Source organism: Phasianus colchicus, chromosome 10, assembly GCF_987193195.1.
Source record: "Phasianus colchicus chromosome 10, bPhaCol1.hap1.1, whole genome shotgun sequence".
Classification (NCBI taxonomy): domain Eukaryota; kingdom Metazoa; phylum Chordata; class Aves; order Galliformes; family Phasianidae; genus Phasianus; species Phasianus colchicus.
Window position 1 is genome coordinate 211,315 of NC_143445.1, and position 15,780 is coordinate 227,094.

The 15,780-nt window shown below is 49.1% G+C and overlaps 2 protein-coding genes across 2 annotated transcripts in view; one reads left to right on the top strand and one right to left on the bottom strand.

Moving 5' to 3' along the window:
- Positions 1–1,254: 1,254 nt before the first annotated feature.
- On the top strand, positions 1,255–2,979 carry LOC116234981 (olfactory receptor 14A16-like). The gene is made up of 2 exons (XM_031602834.2): positions 1,255–1,342; positions 2,000–2,979. Exons 1-2 carry the CDS (start codon positions 1,318–1,320, stop codon positions 2,977–2,979), a joined length of 1,005 nt encoding a protein of 334 aa, XP_031458694.2. The 5' UTR covers positions 1,255–1,317.
- A 4,644-nt stretch (positions 2,980–7,623) lies between these two features.
- Positions 7,624–15,780, bottom strand: part of LOC149916501 (olfactory receptor 14C36-like) — a 53,120-nt gene continuing 44,963 nt past the window's right edge. The window contains exon 3 of the mRNA XM_090147779.1: positions 7,624–7,960. Coding sequence (XP_090003905.1) covers positions 7,624–7,960 — 337 coding nt within the window. The remainder of the gene's footprint in view (positions 7,961–15,780) is intronic.

Sequence of the window (15,780 nt, forward strand, 5' to 3'; positions counted from 1 at the left end):
GTGCAGGACTCCGAAGACATGGCCTGTAGGTGACAATGAGGAGACAGAAGGGAGAGAAATGCAACACGCTGTGTAGAAGGAAGAAGGCTGAGTTCACGGAAGGATCAATGCTCGCAGACCTTAACACAGTAAGTCTACATTGGCAGGGCAAAGTACACAAGACCATGCAATCGCTTCTGGTCTTGTTAGACCAGTGTATCAGTCAGGAGGCACTCCATGCTTCTTTACTGCAGAGCAGGACCTGCCCAGCTGAGGGCTTCGGTGCTGCAGCATCAGCACAGCCCTGAGGGCTGCGTGTCCCAGGACGGCTGCAGGCTGTGCAGCCAGGGCTGCAGCCGGGTGCCCAGGGCTGTCCTGCAGAGCAGGTCCCTGCTGTGCCCCAGGGGCTGTGTGCCGGGGCAGGGACTCTGCCGCCTGCCAGGCTCAGCACTCAGCACTCAGCACTCAGCACTCAGCACTCAGCCTGCCCGGGGAGCTGCCCAAGGAGCTGCGGGGAGACATGGGGGGGGAAGGAGCCCCCAGCACAGCAGGGCAGGGCAGGGCAGGGCAGGGCAGGGCAGGGCAGGGCAGGAGCCTTCTGCTGCCACAGCTGCTGCCTGAGGTAGTGGCTCTTGACACTTCTGTGGAGACTTTCCATGTATCCATCTTTCACATAAGGACCTTGCAGAGTATGAGCTTTTATTTTTCACCTAAATGAAAGCACAAATGTGTTTGCATTAATCACCGAGGCTCTTGCATCAAGAAGGAGATATTTGAAGCAGCTCCTGTAAGGAACATCTTCAGAACGTAAATATGGGCACAGACAGATAGGGAACTTTTGAAGTAAGGCTCTGCAATGAGGTTTTGGACTGTGCTGCTTGGGAGGTGTGTGCAGCTGGGTAAGGAGCAGGCTTCCTGGAGTGCCCCCTGTAACCGCACTGCTGATGGGGGATGTTAAGCTCCAGTTCTGCTACAGATCCTGTCCTAGGGGAGTTGTCTTAAGACCATGTTGCCCCTCCCCTTAACACTTCTGACGATTGGTGCAGTGTGATTTTTTCTGATTAAGGAATGAGCTTGTTCTCCCCAGGAGACATCAGCTCGAGGCTACCACTGCGGCAGTGCCCTGGAAGGCTGCCGCAAGCCCCAAGATGGGCACAGCTCCTGTGCGCCCATCCTCCAATCTGAGAGCCTTTGCTCCTATCATGTAAATCAGAAGCCTCACTATGTCCCTTTCCTCCTTCCCCACAGAGCTGTTCTGAGAGAGAGCAGTTGGACACTGGCCCTCTGCACAGCCCGGACTCTTCTCCGGAGCAACCTGTGTGTGCAGCCAGCCTCCAGATGAGCAAGGGGCAGCATGGGGCAGGTAGGAACAAGCCTGATGGACAGAGCAGCTTGACTCTTCTCTAAGTGACAGTGAGGGGGTTTTACATCTGTGCAATGACTTATGCTTACACCTGGAAAGCAAACTGATTTAACAATTTCACAATTTATTTTGTGGGGAATCCTAATCCAAAAACAGGTGTGAATTTAATTTAATCATTTGGAGACTGCACACAACAAAGGTTTTTCATCCTATTACTTATATAGAATTTGAAGAATCTGCATTCTGCAAATTGATTTGAAGTCAGGTTTTTCCCATATCAAAATCACAAAATGTGAAGAGGTTTCATTCAGTGCTGATCTCATGAGCATCTCTCTCTCCCTTTCCCAGCATGTCAGCATGAGCTCTGTGATTCTAACTCTATGGACCCATCTCTGAAGGACAGAAAAATAGGATGAGAAGAATCCCATCTAATTTTCTTACCCAGACCGATGGACAATGTGCCAGTTTCATGACTGTTGTGATAAACAGAGACACTGGAGAGAAACTGAATAATTCAAAGCAGGGATCCAGGTGCAGAAAACGCCCCCCTTCAAATCTAGAAGACTCTGGTGGAAACCTCCAGGTCCCGAGAATTTTAGAAAAGAGTGACTCTTCTGAAGACTTTTTCCACAATCTTCATGTCTTAACCTTGCACAGAACTACATCCCAAGAGGCAGCAGATGCCCAACAGCAGCTCCATCAGCGAGTTCCTCCTGCTGGCATTGGCAGACACACGGCAGCTGCAGCTCCTGCACTTCTGGCTCTTGCTGGGCATCTACCTGGCTGCCCTCCTGCGCAACGGCCTCATCAGCACAGCCATAGCCTGCCACCACCGCCTGCACACCCCCATGTACTTCTTCCTCCTCAACCTCGCGCTCCTCGACGTGGGCTGCATCTCCACCACTCTCCCCAAAGCCATGGCCAATGCCCTCTGGGACACCAGGCACATCTCTTACACAGGATGTGCTGCACAGGTCTTTTTCCTTTTCTTTTTGATGTCAGCAGAGTATTGCATTCTCACCATCATGTCCTATGACCGCTATGTTGCCATCTGCAAGCCCCTGCACTATGGGACCTTGATGGACAGCAGAGCTTGTGCCAGCATGGCAGCAGCTGCCTGGGGCACTGGCGTTCTCTATTCCCTGCTGCACACCGCCCATACATTTTCCCTGCCTCTCTGCCATGGCAATGTTTTGCAACATTTCTTCTGTGAAATCCCCCAGATCCTCAAGCTCTCCTGCTCAGAATCCTATCTCAGGGAATTTGGGTTTCTCCTTGTTTGTGTCTTTTTAGCCTTCACATGCTTTGTATTCATAGTGTTGTCCTATGTGCAGATCTTCAGGGCCGTGCTGAGGATGCCCTCTGAGCAGGGACGACACAAAGCCTTCTCCACGTGCCTCCCTCACCTGGCTGTGGTCTCCCTATTTCTCAGCACAGGCATGGTTGCCTATCTGAAGCCACCCTCCATCTCCTCCCCATCCCTGGACCTGGTGGTGTCATTTCTGTACTCAGTGGTACCTCCAGCACTGAACCCCCTCATCTACAGCATGAGGAACAAGGAGCTCAAGGATGCTCTTCGGAAACTGATGACCAAATGCGTTTCGAAAGCAGTGAACTGCCCACCTTTTTCTATCTAAGAGTTGTAATACAGATTATAACAGAATCAAACTGTCTTACTTGGTTTATGTATTCATTTTCTAAGTGTAATTTAATGAATGTTTTATTCTGTGTTTTATGTATTCTAATGTTTTTCACTTAAATGTCATTATCCACATCAATTATTACTCAGTTTGTTCCTATGCAGTGTTGCCCAGACACACTGTACATGAGTGACCAGGATTTCTGTGAAGCTTAACAAAACAAAGGATATGTAATGGCTTCATTTTGTCTTCCTTCCTGTGAGACATTTCTGGAGCTGCTGGGGTCAACTGTTCTCAGAAACCCAAAATCCAGCAGGAAGCATACAACTGTTAATCAAACTGTGCATGAAAATGCACACTGTTGCGCTAAGAGACAGAATTCAGTGGTGTGTTGGCGGTGTGTTGAGCTGAAACTCAGCCCCATAGCCCCTTAGCCTTGCAGCTCCTGTGGCTTGGTGACAGTGCTGCTGTGTGGCTGCAAACACAAGCAAGGACACACAGTGGGCACTTCTGTCACACAGACTGTTTCCACCACAGCAAGTCCATTGTTAATGGAGATCTCCTCACGGCATTGCCTGAAGGCTCTGGGCTTCTTTAATTGTTGCTGACAAGAATATTACCAAAGAATGGACTGCACAGATTCCCACACTTACTCTCCCACTCATGCTAAAACCAAGCTTTAGTTGCTATTGTATTTAATGCTAGCCCAAACTGCTGCCCAAAACAAAACACTAATCTGTAATGCTTCCCCGTACCCTAATACTGTCCTGAAAACCTTAGCAGAACACCAAGCCCTCTCACTAAACCTTTGCTTAATCTCTGGCCCTAAAGGTGAGTTGTAACCCTCAATCCCTATCCTGAACACCCAACACCCACATAGCCTGCTCCTGCGTTCTGCCCTCCTCACCTTCAACCCCTCCCCTAACCCTAAACTTTGGGTACTTGGCCCTTCAGGGCTGAGCAGAACTGGTGGAGTCTTTGAGCAAATCCATGTAATGCAGTGATGAATGTGAGGCGATGTCTGTACAGGAGGTGACGTGTGACTGAGCAGCTTGAGGCCATAAGGAGGAGGTGGGTAGGAATGCTGCCATGAGCTCAGCTCTACCTCAGGCCCTCATGGGCCTGCAGGTGGCACGAGGCTGTGAAGGTGGCTGTGAGATCACTTCTGTGTGTGGAGTTGACAGGCCAGCCCCAGGAGCGTGTCCCAGAAAGGAATGGTGTGCTGCCTTCGGGCTGAAGCAACTGGTGGTCAGCTCTTGACTTCTGGCTGGGATCTGTGCACACAGGATCACATCTGCAGTGTCCCTGGGAGGCCGACAGAAAGTGCCAGGTTGACGTGTTGGCTGTGGGATCCTCTCTGCCTGAGCACCTGGTAGGGCCCATGGAGGAAGGAAGGAGGTTTGTGTAAGGGATTGTGATGGCTCTTCTGTGTGAGGACACAACTCCATAGCAGGAGGGACGTGACTTGGTTGTGTCTGTCCATGAAGCTGGCACGTGCCTTGGAAGATGATGGTGAGGTTCCTTCTTCTCAATGGCTGACAGGCCACAAGAAAGCTGATGGGTGGCATTTCCATGAGGAAGTGATTTCCAACATGATGGAGTTGACCTTGGTAGTGGATATGAGCAAAGGGGGAAAAAGTCCCTCAAAGTGCAGCTCGAAAGCTCAAGGCTGGGCACGAGGAGGAAGAAATGTCCCTGGAAGGGTTATGATGTGGGGCCATGCTGAGGGATCACTCCATGGCTTTGTGTTTCAAGGGACGTTCAGAGAGGCTTGAGAGACATCAGTGACATGACTGAAGTGCCAGGGTCAGAGCGGGGCGGAGAGGAGAGGTGGGTGTCTGCAGACCACAGGGAAATAGGGGCTGGGCTGGAACAGCATTGGAAATCCTGCAGAGGAGAAGGCAGTGGGTGCTGGTGAGGATGGAAGGCCCCAAAATCAATGAAATCTTTATCCCCTTGGCCATGGTTTGTGAGGAGATTCATTATGCTTATGGTAAGGGGGCCTCAATGCCTCCTTGCATCCCTGTGCAGAGGCTGGGAGGTGTCACACTGCTGCCCTTCACATAGAGTACAATGTGGCCCCACCACACGAACCCCAGGATAAACTCTGAGCTCATTCCCTCAGATACAATGGATCTCCCCTCCAGTGTTTGGATGTCAGGCCTTCTCATTCATCAAACAAACCACAATACTTTACCTGACTGTAATCATTGCCTCCAATTCCCTGCTCTAACGAGTCCAAGGGGAGGCTGTGTTGTAATGTCCCTCAGTGGGCATCATTAGTACTCCAAGATCCTTCAAGTTTTTTGTCCGACTTTACTTTCTCAAGTGCTTACAACATTCTCCTCTCAGTACCTGAGGTTCATAGACATATCATCAAAGGTACCACACGCCTCTGAAGTGTAGAAATTTGCAGAGAGATCCATGTCTGTTCCACAATGTTCAGATTTATACATCTAGGTGGAGAGGTTTCATAATGTAGTAAAGGAAGAAGATTTCAAAGGGTACCCAATAAAAATGTTTTCATCTTTAAAGTAGTGCATCTTGTTACTTTTGGAGCATCATTCACCAACTGATGTTGATCTAGAGAGTCTCCTAAGGAAAAGCAATTGCTTGAGGTCTGACACTGTACAGACAACCTGACTGCTCACCTCCCCAGGCCTGACGTGTCTGCTGTATGCCACCTGGCACTTGCATCACTTTTCCCGACAGCAGAATTCTCCACTGAAATCTGCAGCTGGATGTTAACAGTTCCCTTATACAGTTCCTTTACCTGCTTTCCTTAGAGAACTGTCTGCACACAGGCACAGGATGTTGCTTCCTACTTTGAAACAAACAACAGTAAAGCACGATACAATTTCCCTAAAAACAGAACATGCTCCTCAGCCATATCCCATCAGCGTGGTTCACCTTCCCAATAGGAGAAGTACTTTACACAGGTAGATAGGAAATGATAAATATTAATAGAAAACATATATTAGTTGAAGGATAAATGGTAAGGAGCAAAACCCCACTGTGTGATCACAAGCATCTCCAGTGATCTCCAGGGGCCTCAGAGGTTCTGTCTGGGACAGGCAGCTTTCCGAGAGGACCTGCAGGAGACCAGAGCCCCTGGATACTGCAGATGTAACTGGGGAAGAGGGTCTCAGGGCAGTAACTGCCAACTGTTGTCTTTGTCCCTGTAGCTGCAGCCCAACCCAGCGCACTCAATGCCTCCCAGACAACTCAGTGGAGCCCTGGCAGTGACCCAGCATTGAAATGGCCACTGGGAAGCCAAGAAACTCTGATTTATTCTCAATAAACACAAACATTCATGAACCATTGTGGGTCATTGGTGTCAAGCTCAACCTGAAAGACTCAAGTATAGATCACAGTCACTGCGGTGAAACCCACCACAGTGGGAAAACATCCCCACCAAACTATGGACATTAAAAAGGAACAATGTGGAAAGATCCATCAGGTCAGTCCTCAGATGAAGGGTATGTAAAATTTATCTGCTACAGAGGCGAAGAGCAAAAGGCATTGGATTGTGACTCAAAGAACTAAAAGAGGTCTAATTCATTTAATCCATGAGCTGATACAAACACTGTCAGAGTGAGAGACACTGGTTTATGACATAACATGAGGAAGAAAGTAGGTGGTGTCCCTCAAGGGTCAGTCTTGACATGGATGCTCTTCAACATCTTCATCAATGACACAGATGATGGCATCGAGTGCACCCTCAGCAAGTTTGAAAATGACACCAAGCTGAGCAGTGCAGTCGATCCATTGGAGGGAAGGGAAGCTATCCAGAGGGAACTGGACACACTGGAGAAGTGGGACCATGTGAACCGATAGAGGTTCAGCAAGGCTAAGTGCAAAGTGCTGCACTTTGGCTGGAGCAGTGCAAGGTGTTTATACAGACTGGGCAAAGAAACGCTTGAGAGCAGCCCTGCGGAGAAGGACTTGGGGGTCCTGATGGATGAGAAGCTGGACATGAGCCAGCAGTGTGCGCTTGCAGCCCAGAAGGCCAACTGTGTTCTGGGCTGCATTAAAAGGGGGTGGCCAGCAGGGAGAGGGAGGTGATTGTCCCCCTCTACTCAGCTGTTGTGAGACCCCATCTGCAGTGCTGCGTCCAGCCTGGGGCCCCCAGCACTACAAAGGACGTGGGGCGGGTCCTGAGGAGGGCCACTAAGATGATCAGAGGGCTGGAGCACCTCTCGTATGAGGAAAGGTTGAGGGAACTGGGATTGTTTATCTTGGAGAAGAGAAGGCTGCAGGGAGACCTCATTGTGGCCTTCCAGTACTTGAAGGAAGCATATAAACAGGAGGGGGAACGGCCGTTTAGGAGGGTGGATGGTGACAGAACACGGGGCAATGGTTTTAAACAGACTGAGGAGGCTTAAGTTAGATATTAAAAGGAAGTTTTCCACTCAGAGGGTGGTGAGGCACTGGGACAGGTTGCCCATGGAGGTTGTGGATGCCCCATCCCTGTAGGCATTCCCGGCCAGGCTGGATGTGGCTCTGAGCAGCCTGGTCTGCTGGTTGGCGACCCTCCCTGTGCCAGAGGAGTTGAAACCAGATGATCATTGTGATCCTTTTCAATACAGGCCATTCAATGATTCTGTGATAACACAGGCACGTTACAGAAAAGACTGCGAGTCATTTGTTGAGACAGATGAGAAGACGATCCCTGCGGAAATTTGTCCACGACATCATTTTCCTCACTGCATCCTTGAGCTCCTGGTTCCTCATGCTGTAGATGAGGGGGTTCAGTGTTGGAGGCACCACCGAGTACAGAAATGAAACCACCAGGTCCAGGGATGGGGAGGAGATGGAGGGGGGCTTCAGGTAGGCCAAAAAGTCAGTGCTGAGAAACAGAGAGACCACGGCCAGGTGAGGGAGGCACGTGGAGAAGGCTCTGTGCCGTCCCTGCTCAGAGGGCATCCTCAGCACAGCCCTGAAGATCTGCACATATGACACAACAATGAAAACAAAACTTCCAAATATGGCAAGAACACTAAGCACAATAAATCCACTTTCCCTGAGGTACCCTGATTCTGAGCAGGAGAGCTTGAGGATCTGGAGGATTTCACAGAAGAACTGATCCACAGCATTGCCTTGGCAGAGAGGCAGGGAAAAAGTATTGGCAGTGTGCAGCAGGGAATAGAGAGCCCCAGCGCCCCAGGGAGCTGCTGCCATGCTGGCACAAGCTCTGCTGTCCATCAAGGTCCCATAGTGCAGGGGCTTGCAGATGGCAACGTAGCGGTCATAGGACATGACAACAGGGACAGAATATTCTGTCGATATCAGAAAACAAATATAAAGGTCTGTGTAGCACATCCTGCATAGGAAATGCGCCTGGTGCCCCAGAGGGCATTGGCCATGGCTTTGTGGAGAGTGGTGGAGATGCAGCCCAGGTCGAGGAGGGCGAGGTTGAGGAGGAAGAAGTCCATGGGGGTGTGCAGGCGGTGGTGGCAGGCTACGGCTGTGCTGATGAGGCCGTTGCCCAGGAGGGCAGCCAGGTAGATGCCCAGCAAGAGCCAGAAGTGCAGGAGCTGCAGCTGCCGTGTGTCTGCCAATGCCAGCAGGAGGAACTCGCTGATGGAGCTGCTGTTGGGCATCTGGTACTTCTGGGGATGTGGTTCTGTGAAAGGAGGATAAGACATGTTGATGGTAAAAAAGACTTCAGAGCAGTCAGTCTGTTCTCATCCTTTGGGGACATGGAAGTTTCCAGCAGTGTCTCCTGGATTTGAAGTGGGGAAATTTCTGCACTTGGATTCCTGCTTTGAATTATTCAGATTCTGTCGAGTGGCTCTTTGGGGATATTCTCTGTTTAACACAGTGAGACATGATATTGGAATACTGTCCTCCTGCCTGGGTAAGGGAAGGCGATGGGATTCATTTCATCCTTCTTTTCCATCCTTCAGAGATGGGTCCATACTATCAGAATCACAGTGCTCATGCTGACATACTAGGCAAGGGAGAGAAGGATGCTCATGAGAGCAGCACTGAACCAAACTTCTACACATTTTGTCTCTTTGGTAGGAGATAGCCTGACTTCAAATCAATTTGCAGTATACTCTGTTTTTTCAGATCCTGTATGAGTAATAGGATTTCACAAGCTTTGCTGTATGCAGTCTCCCACTGATTAAAGTCAACTTCACACCTTGCTCTCAAGAAGATGAGAGGAAAGAAAATTTTCTGTTTTTGGATTTGGATTCCCCACAAAATAAATTGTGAAATTGTAAATATCTTCATGTTTGCTTTCCAGGAGTAAGTGCAAGTCAGTGCACAGAGGTAAAACCCCCTCACTGTCACTTAGAGAAGAGTCAAGCTACTCTGTCCATCAGGCTTGTTCCTACCTGCCCCGTGCTGCCCCTTGCTCAGCTGGAGGATGGCTGCACACACAGGTTGCTCCGGAGAAGAGCCTGGGCTGTGCAGAGGGCCAATGTCCAACTGCTCTCTCTCAGCCCAGCTCTGGGGGGAAGGAGGAAAGGGGCTTGCTCACAGGAAGGCATCTGTACTGGAGGGACAGATGGGGAGAAGCCCATATCCAACCTTTCTGTCACAAGTTCCCTGCCTGTCTCTGCCCCTGTATCTGCAGCCTGCAGTTCTCCCAGGCAGTAGCTGCTTCCCACATCTCCTTCTTGGTATCACCCATAGACCCCATCACAGATCCTGTGCACTCAGCTGTGCCCTTCAGACCCCTCCTGGCAGCAGGGCACTGTTCAGCAGCATCTCCCTGTCTGCAGGTAGCACAGAGCAGGTCACACACATGCTGATGGGGACAAGAAAAGGGATTTTGGTGCTGTCTGTAGGCAGAAGAGTAGGTATGGATAATTTCTGAGGTTTCATGCAGGTTTGATGATCTCTCCACGTAATGATTACACAGTCTCAGAAAGTAATTCAAATTACTTTCACCTTCCTTTAAGAAGAAAGTAAAAGCACAGACTATGCAAATTCTTATCTGAAAATGGAAGCATGGAATGTCTCCACAGAAGTGTCCTTTGGTGCAGTTTGGCCCATGCTCCAGGCAGCAGCTGTGGCAGCAGAAGGCACATGTCCTGCCCTGCCCTGCTGGGGGGCTCCTTCCCCCCACATATCTCTGCACAGCTCCCTGGGCAGCTCCCTGGGCAGGCTGAGTGCTGAGCGCTGAGTGCTGAGCCTGGCAGGCGGCAGAGTCCCTGCCCCGGCACACAGCCCCTGGGGCACAGCAGGGACCTGCTATGCAGGACAGCCCTGGGCACACGGCTGCAGCACCGGCTGCACAGCCAGCAGCCGTCCTGGGACACGCAGCCCTCAGGGCTGTGCTCTGATGCTGCAGCACAGAAGCCCTCAGTTGGAGCAGAAGATTTTCCTTGATAAAGAAGCATGGAGTGTATGCAGACTGATCTGCAATGGGATGTCCCAGATTTATTCATCCCTCCAGGAAAAGCAGATGCATTGTCTGCAGCAACTTACCACGTCAAAGGCCGTCAGCAATGCTCCTCCAGTGAGCTCACAGCCTTCTCACACTGTTCACATCCTGTGATCTCCCTTCTCTCCTCTTCCACTCACCCTCAGATCATGCCCGCAGCTCTGCTGGGTGCTGCACAAGAGCTTCTCCTGGGCACAGCTCTCTCTGCAGTGCTGCCCACTTCTATAAGCTCCCTGTGTCCCAGGAGCCCAGCACAGCTCAGCAGCAGAGGATGTGATTTCCTTCTCTCCCTGGAGGTATCCATGGCCCTCCTGAACTGAGAGCTCCTGCAAGGCAGTAGGGTCATAGCTACAGAACGTACTTCAAAGTCAGCTCAATTAATCAACACATCCACTTGATTTCAGAAGCATGATTGTTCCTACTAAAAGAAATTTGACCATGAGAGAAAAAAATGGCAAATCTGGAAACATCAGATCATGACCTGTAAGTGCAGTCATAACATTACAGAATGATAGAAAGGCTTTGATTGGAGGGGACTTTGAAGATCACCTAGTTCTAATCCCCCAGCCATGGGCAGCATTGCCAAACACCAGATCAATCAGTCCAGCATCCCATTCATTCTGACCTTGAATGCCTCCAAGCATGGTCATCCACAGACACTTTCTATAACATTTTCCAGTGCCTGTGTGTAAAAAAACATCTTTCTTAAAACTAACCTCAGTCTCCCTTTTTTCAATTTAAAGCCATTTTCCGTTGTTCTGATTCTATCAGGCCATCCCACCCTAACTCTAGGTTTAGGCATCTCATCCTCAAATGGAAACCCTGGAACTGAAATGGGATCAGTTCCTCACAGAACCATGGGAGCTGGAAGTCCTCTTAGCTGAGTTCAGATGTGCACAGTGAGGTGTCTGTGTGTGAGCCCCTCATCTGAATCCTTGCTCTTTATTCAACAGGGACTGCACTGCTCACACACACACACTCGGGGATGACCAAGGTGCCTGGGGTGATCCTAGCTGTGTGCTCGTGCTTGTGAACTGTGGTGGAAAATCTGTGAGACAGACACCTCCTTCCTGGGCATCAGCTGAGGGCCAGAAGGGAGGTATTCTTGGCCATCCTAAATGCCACCAAAGCCCTGTGCTTAGGGCACCCACTGTGCCTTTTGCACCTGTCTCCATGGAGCATGTCGTGTCATTCTGCTGACCAAATGGATGAGCTCACAAGACAAGAGCCAGATCTTCCTCTCTGCTCCATCTGTGGCAAACTGGAGTTCAAGGCATTACAAAGCTATGACACATCTACAGTCTTTCACTGATGACACCTTAGCTGTTTGCTCTGGGCTCTCATGTGAATGGCATCAGAAGAAGTCTACGGTCATGCCAGTTCCCAGTTGACAGAAAGTTGGTAAACGTTGTCCTTATTTTAAACACGAGGAAGTAAGAGGACATCGGCAATTACAGAACTGTCAGTCTCACTTCAAAGGCTGGTAAACATATGGAGAAAACGGTGCTGAGAGTTACTGAAAAAAAACACCTGAAGGACAATTCTGTCACTGGTCTCAGCCAACACAAGTCCATGAAAGGAAGGTCCTGTTTAACTTAATGTCCCTTTATGACAGCATCACCCATTGAGTCAACCAAGCGAAGCCAGTTGAGGTTATCCTTGAGGATTTCAATAGAGTATAGAGAGAATAGTTTGACACTATTTCTCACACTATCCTTCTGGATTTCATGGGTGAGCCATTAGCGAATGGGTTGGACCAAAGGATTAAAGTAAATGGGGTTCCATCAGGCTGGATGATGATCACTAGCAGGGTTCCCTAGGACTCCATTTTAGAGCCACATCTCTTTAATTTTTTGTGAATGACTTGCATATAGGACTAGAAGATGTTTTGTGCAAGTTTGCTGATGATACCAAATTTGGAGAAGGTGTTGCCCTCACAGAGGTTGGAGAAGACTTTCAGAGAGATGTGGACAAGTTAGAGAACTAGTTAAGCACCAACCACAAATGAAGTATAAGAAGAAATAGTGCCTGATTCTGCACCTGGGTAGGGGCAACTGTGGGCATACACACCGACTGGGGAATGGGACACTGCAGAGCAGACCCACTGAAAGGGATTGGGGGTCCTGGTCAACATCAAATCAAACATGAGTCAGCAGTGTGCCCAGGCAGCCAGGAAGGCCAGCTGTCCTCTGGGTGCATTGAGCATGGCATCACCAGCTGGGTGAGGGAAGGGATTGTCCCACTCTGCTCTGCATTGCTGCACCTTCACCTGGAGCAATGGGTGCATTGCTGGGCATTGCAGAACATAAAGAACATATAGAACATAAAGGACATACAACTATGGGAGACTATCTAAAGCAGGGCACTAGAACTGAGAAGTATGAAGTTCAAAGTTTCATTGTGACTGACTGCTTGTCCAGACTGGGCCCTTCTCACATCCCACATCCTGGGATGAGACACACTGCCCACATGGGACTTGGGCCTCACGGCATCCTTGCACCCCATGCAGAGTCTGGGAACTGCTGTGCCCTGGTCTTTCATTTGACATCAGACAAACCTCCATCCCACTGCCCCAGGAAGGGCCCTGAGCCAGCAGGAGGGACACGATCTCCCTGCCGAGGCTCTGGGGATCAGGGCTTGGCCTTTCTGCTTCACAAGACAAAGGAGGCTTTTCTCACCACCACAGCCACCATCCCAGTACCTTGGTCTGCCTGCAATCACGGCTTCCAATTATCGGCTCTAACAAGTCCCTGGGGAAGCTTGCTTGTCAATGGCCCTCAGTGGGGCCCATTAATACTCCAAGAAACTTCACTGTTCCTTCTGACTTGGTCTTCTTGAGCACTTCATGCAATCTTCTCTGTGCAGTGGGGGTTGATGGACTCAGCAGCAAATGCCCCGTGGGGCCCATTACAACCTGAAGAGCCCTCCTGTGCCTTCTGCCTTCGTGTCATCTCCTTCAGGTGTTCAGAACTTGTACACCAAACTGGAGAGGTATCTGGAGAGAGCTAAAATTGGAAGAGAATGACGGGCATTTATGAAGAGTAATTATTTATTTATTTATAGTTGGGTTTAAACAAGAAGTTAAAGCAGCACTTGGCGATTGATATTGACCCAGGATGTCCCCTAATGAGCTTTGCCCTGTCACTGTGTGTAGAAATGTCCTCCTCACCTTCCCCACCCCATTTCTACTCACATTGGCCCCATGGGACTTGCACCACTTTTCCTCCCATCAAACGTCTCCTCTGCAGTCACCCGTGCAGCGTTCAACCTTCTTTGCAAGAACTCTTTCCTCAGAGAACCAGCCGCACAATCAAATGAAAGATTTCCATTTTATTTTATTTTATTTTATTTTATTTTATTTTATTTTATTTTATTTTATTTTATTTCATTTCATTTCATTTCATTTCATTTCATTTCATTTCATTTTTTTAGCCAACAAATGGTAGGTAATACGATTCAACTGAATGAACAGTAAAACACAGTGATCAACTGCATGCCTTGTCCAAGCTGCATCTAACAAAATTAGTCGTTCACAGGGACTATTTGTACAAGAAATATGTTAGAGAAAGGAGGATATACATATAAGGAGTTAAGGAGTTGAGAAAAGAGTCAGTCGGACTTTGGAGAGATGGAGCAATAATCTCCCTGAAGGTCACAGATCAGCCAAATAGTTGGGAAGCATTTGAATGAACAAAGAGCAAGGAATGAGTTAATCTGGAGAGAAGTGAGAAGAGTATGTGTCCTGATGGCCTGCTGAAAACATGCCCTGAACCATGGTCATTGATTTAGGAGAGCTGGAGACACCTGCAGGATGAGGGACATCAAATACGCAGCAGGGTAGAGCAGCGGTGGACGCTGGGCATTGGTCACAGGGCATCGGCACTGGCACCACTGTCTGTGTGCCTGTACATGAAGGCATTTCTATCCTGCAAACCCAATCTAGAAAAAAACTACATTTAAGAAAAAGAAAAACAGAAAAAGACACAAAATCTCTTCAATGACTAGTGTTTTCAACCTAAAATGAGAGAGTACTCATGAGGTGATTAGAAGTTGAGAAGTGTGTTAGTATGCTTTTCTTTATTTCTATTTTGGTCTGCAAACCATTGTTTGACATTAATGAACATCTTTTGGACTTACTGCTTCACAAAGAAGAGAAGATCCATTTGTGTCTTGCACAGAGCCTGGTGCCTCCCAGAATTTCCCTGCCCAGAACTGTCCATGACATCTCTCAGTCTATGCACTGATTGAGTCACACTGCAGTGCTGAGTTCTATTTGTTTTTCTCAGAGCTTCTTTTAGATGGTGACATGCAGCACAGGATTCATCACGCCCTTCATGCCCTTCATGCCTGTCATGCCCTTCATAACAGGTACCCTGCCCCATTCCACTTGGTCCACATTCACCCTAGCCTTCCTTTTGCTGCATATGTATTTCTACATGCCCTTATTTTCTTAGATATTCCTGGGCAGATTCAACCATGTTTGAGCTTTAGGCTTTCAAATTCATCTCAAAAGGCATACCAGGACAAAGCCTCTTCTGCTGCCAACTGACCACTTCTTGTTACCAATTTCTGTACGAAGAATCCAAGGTGATCTCTCCTGATGTCCGTGAGCTTGTTGTGAGTTTGTGTGAGCCTAGAGTCATGAATTTGTCTTTCGCCCTCCCTTCAGAAATCTCTACTATCTCATGGGCACTGCGGCCCGGGCTATCTTTGATACTCATATTCCCAACGACTTCCTCCTTGCTGGTGACTATGAGATCCAGCAGAGCAGCTCTCCTCTTTGGTTCTTCTATGGCTTGATCAAGAAGCTATCAGCAGCGCTCTCCAGGGATCTTCTGGATGTCGTATGCTCTGCTGGGCTGTCCCTGCAGCAGGTACTGGAGACAGTAACATTCCTGAGTGGGACAAGGGCCTGAAAATGTGAGGCTTCTGTTTGTCTTTTTGGGTCCCCTTTCCCTTGTTTTTCCTGATCAGGAAGCAAGGAACAGATGAGGCTGGTCTCTCATTTGAGCCATTTCCATCAGTTCTCAGCTGGCTGCTCTGCCACCCCCAGGCAGAGCTCAGTGCACTCTCACAGAGGGCAGCAGCCTATCCTTTTCTTCCTTGACCATCCATCATAAAGAGTCCGTACCCCCTCTGCTACAGTTCAGAGGTGGGAACCATCCCACCATGTCTCTGTGATCCAAAGAAGACCCCAGGACTGCAAATGCACCGAGATTTCGAGTTCACTGAGTTTGTGTTTGTTCTCATTAACATAAAGACACTTCAGAAACTTTCCCATACCAGAAGCATCATTTGATTTAGCCTGGCTGGGCCTTGAATCTACACCATGGTACTGGTGTTCAGAAGGTGGCACACAGGTACTAGACCCACTGTGGGGCTCACAGTTGTCCAGCGAG

Bases quoted from the DNA above. Each gene is read 5' to 3' on its own strand.
- LOC116234981 (XM_031602834.2), top strand. From the start codon at position 1,318: ATGAGCAAGGGGCAGCATGGGGCAG. The intron at 1,343-1,999 runs GTAGGAACAAGC...AACCTTGCACAG, and splicing joins CAAGGGGCAGCATGGGGCAG to AACTACATCCCAAGAGGCAG.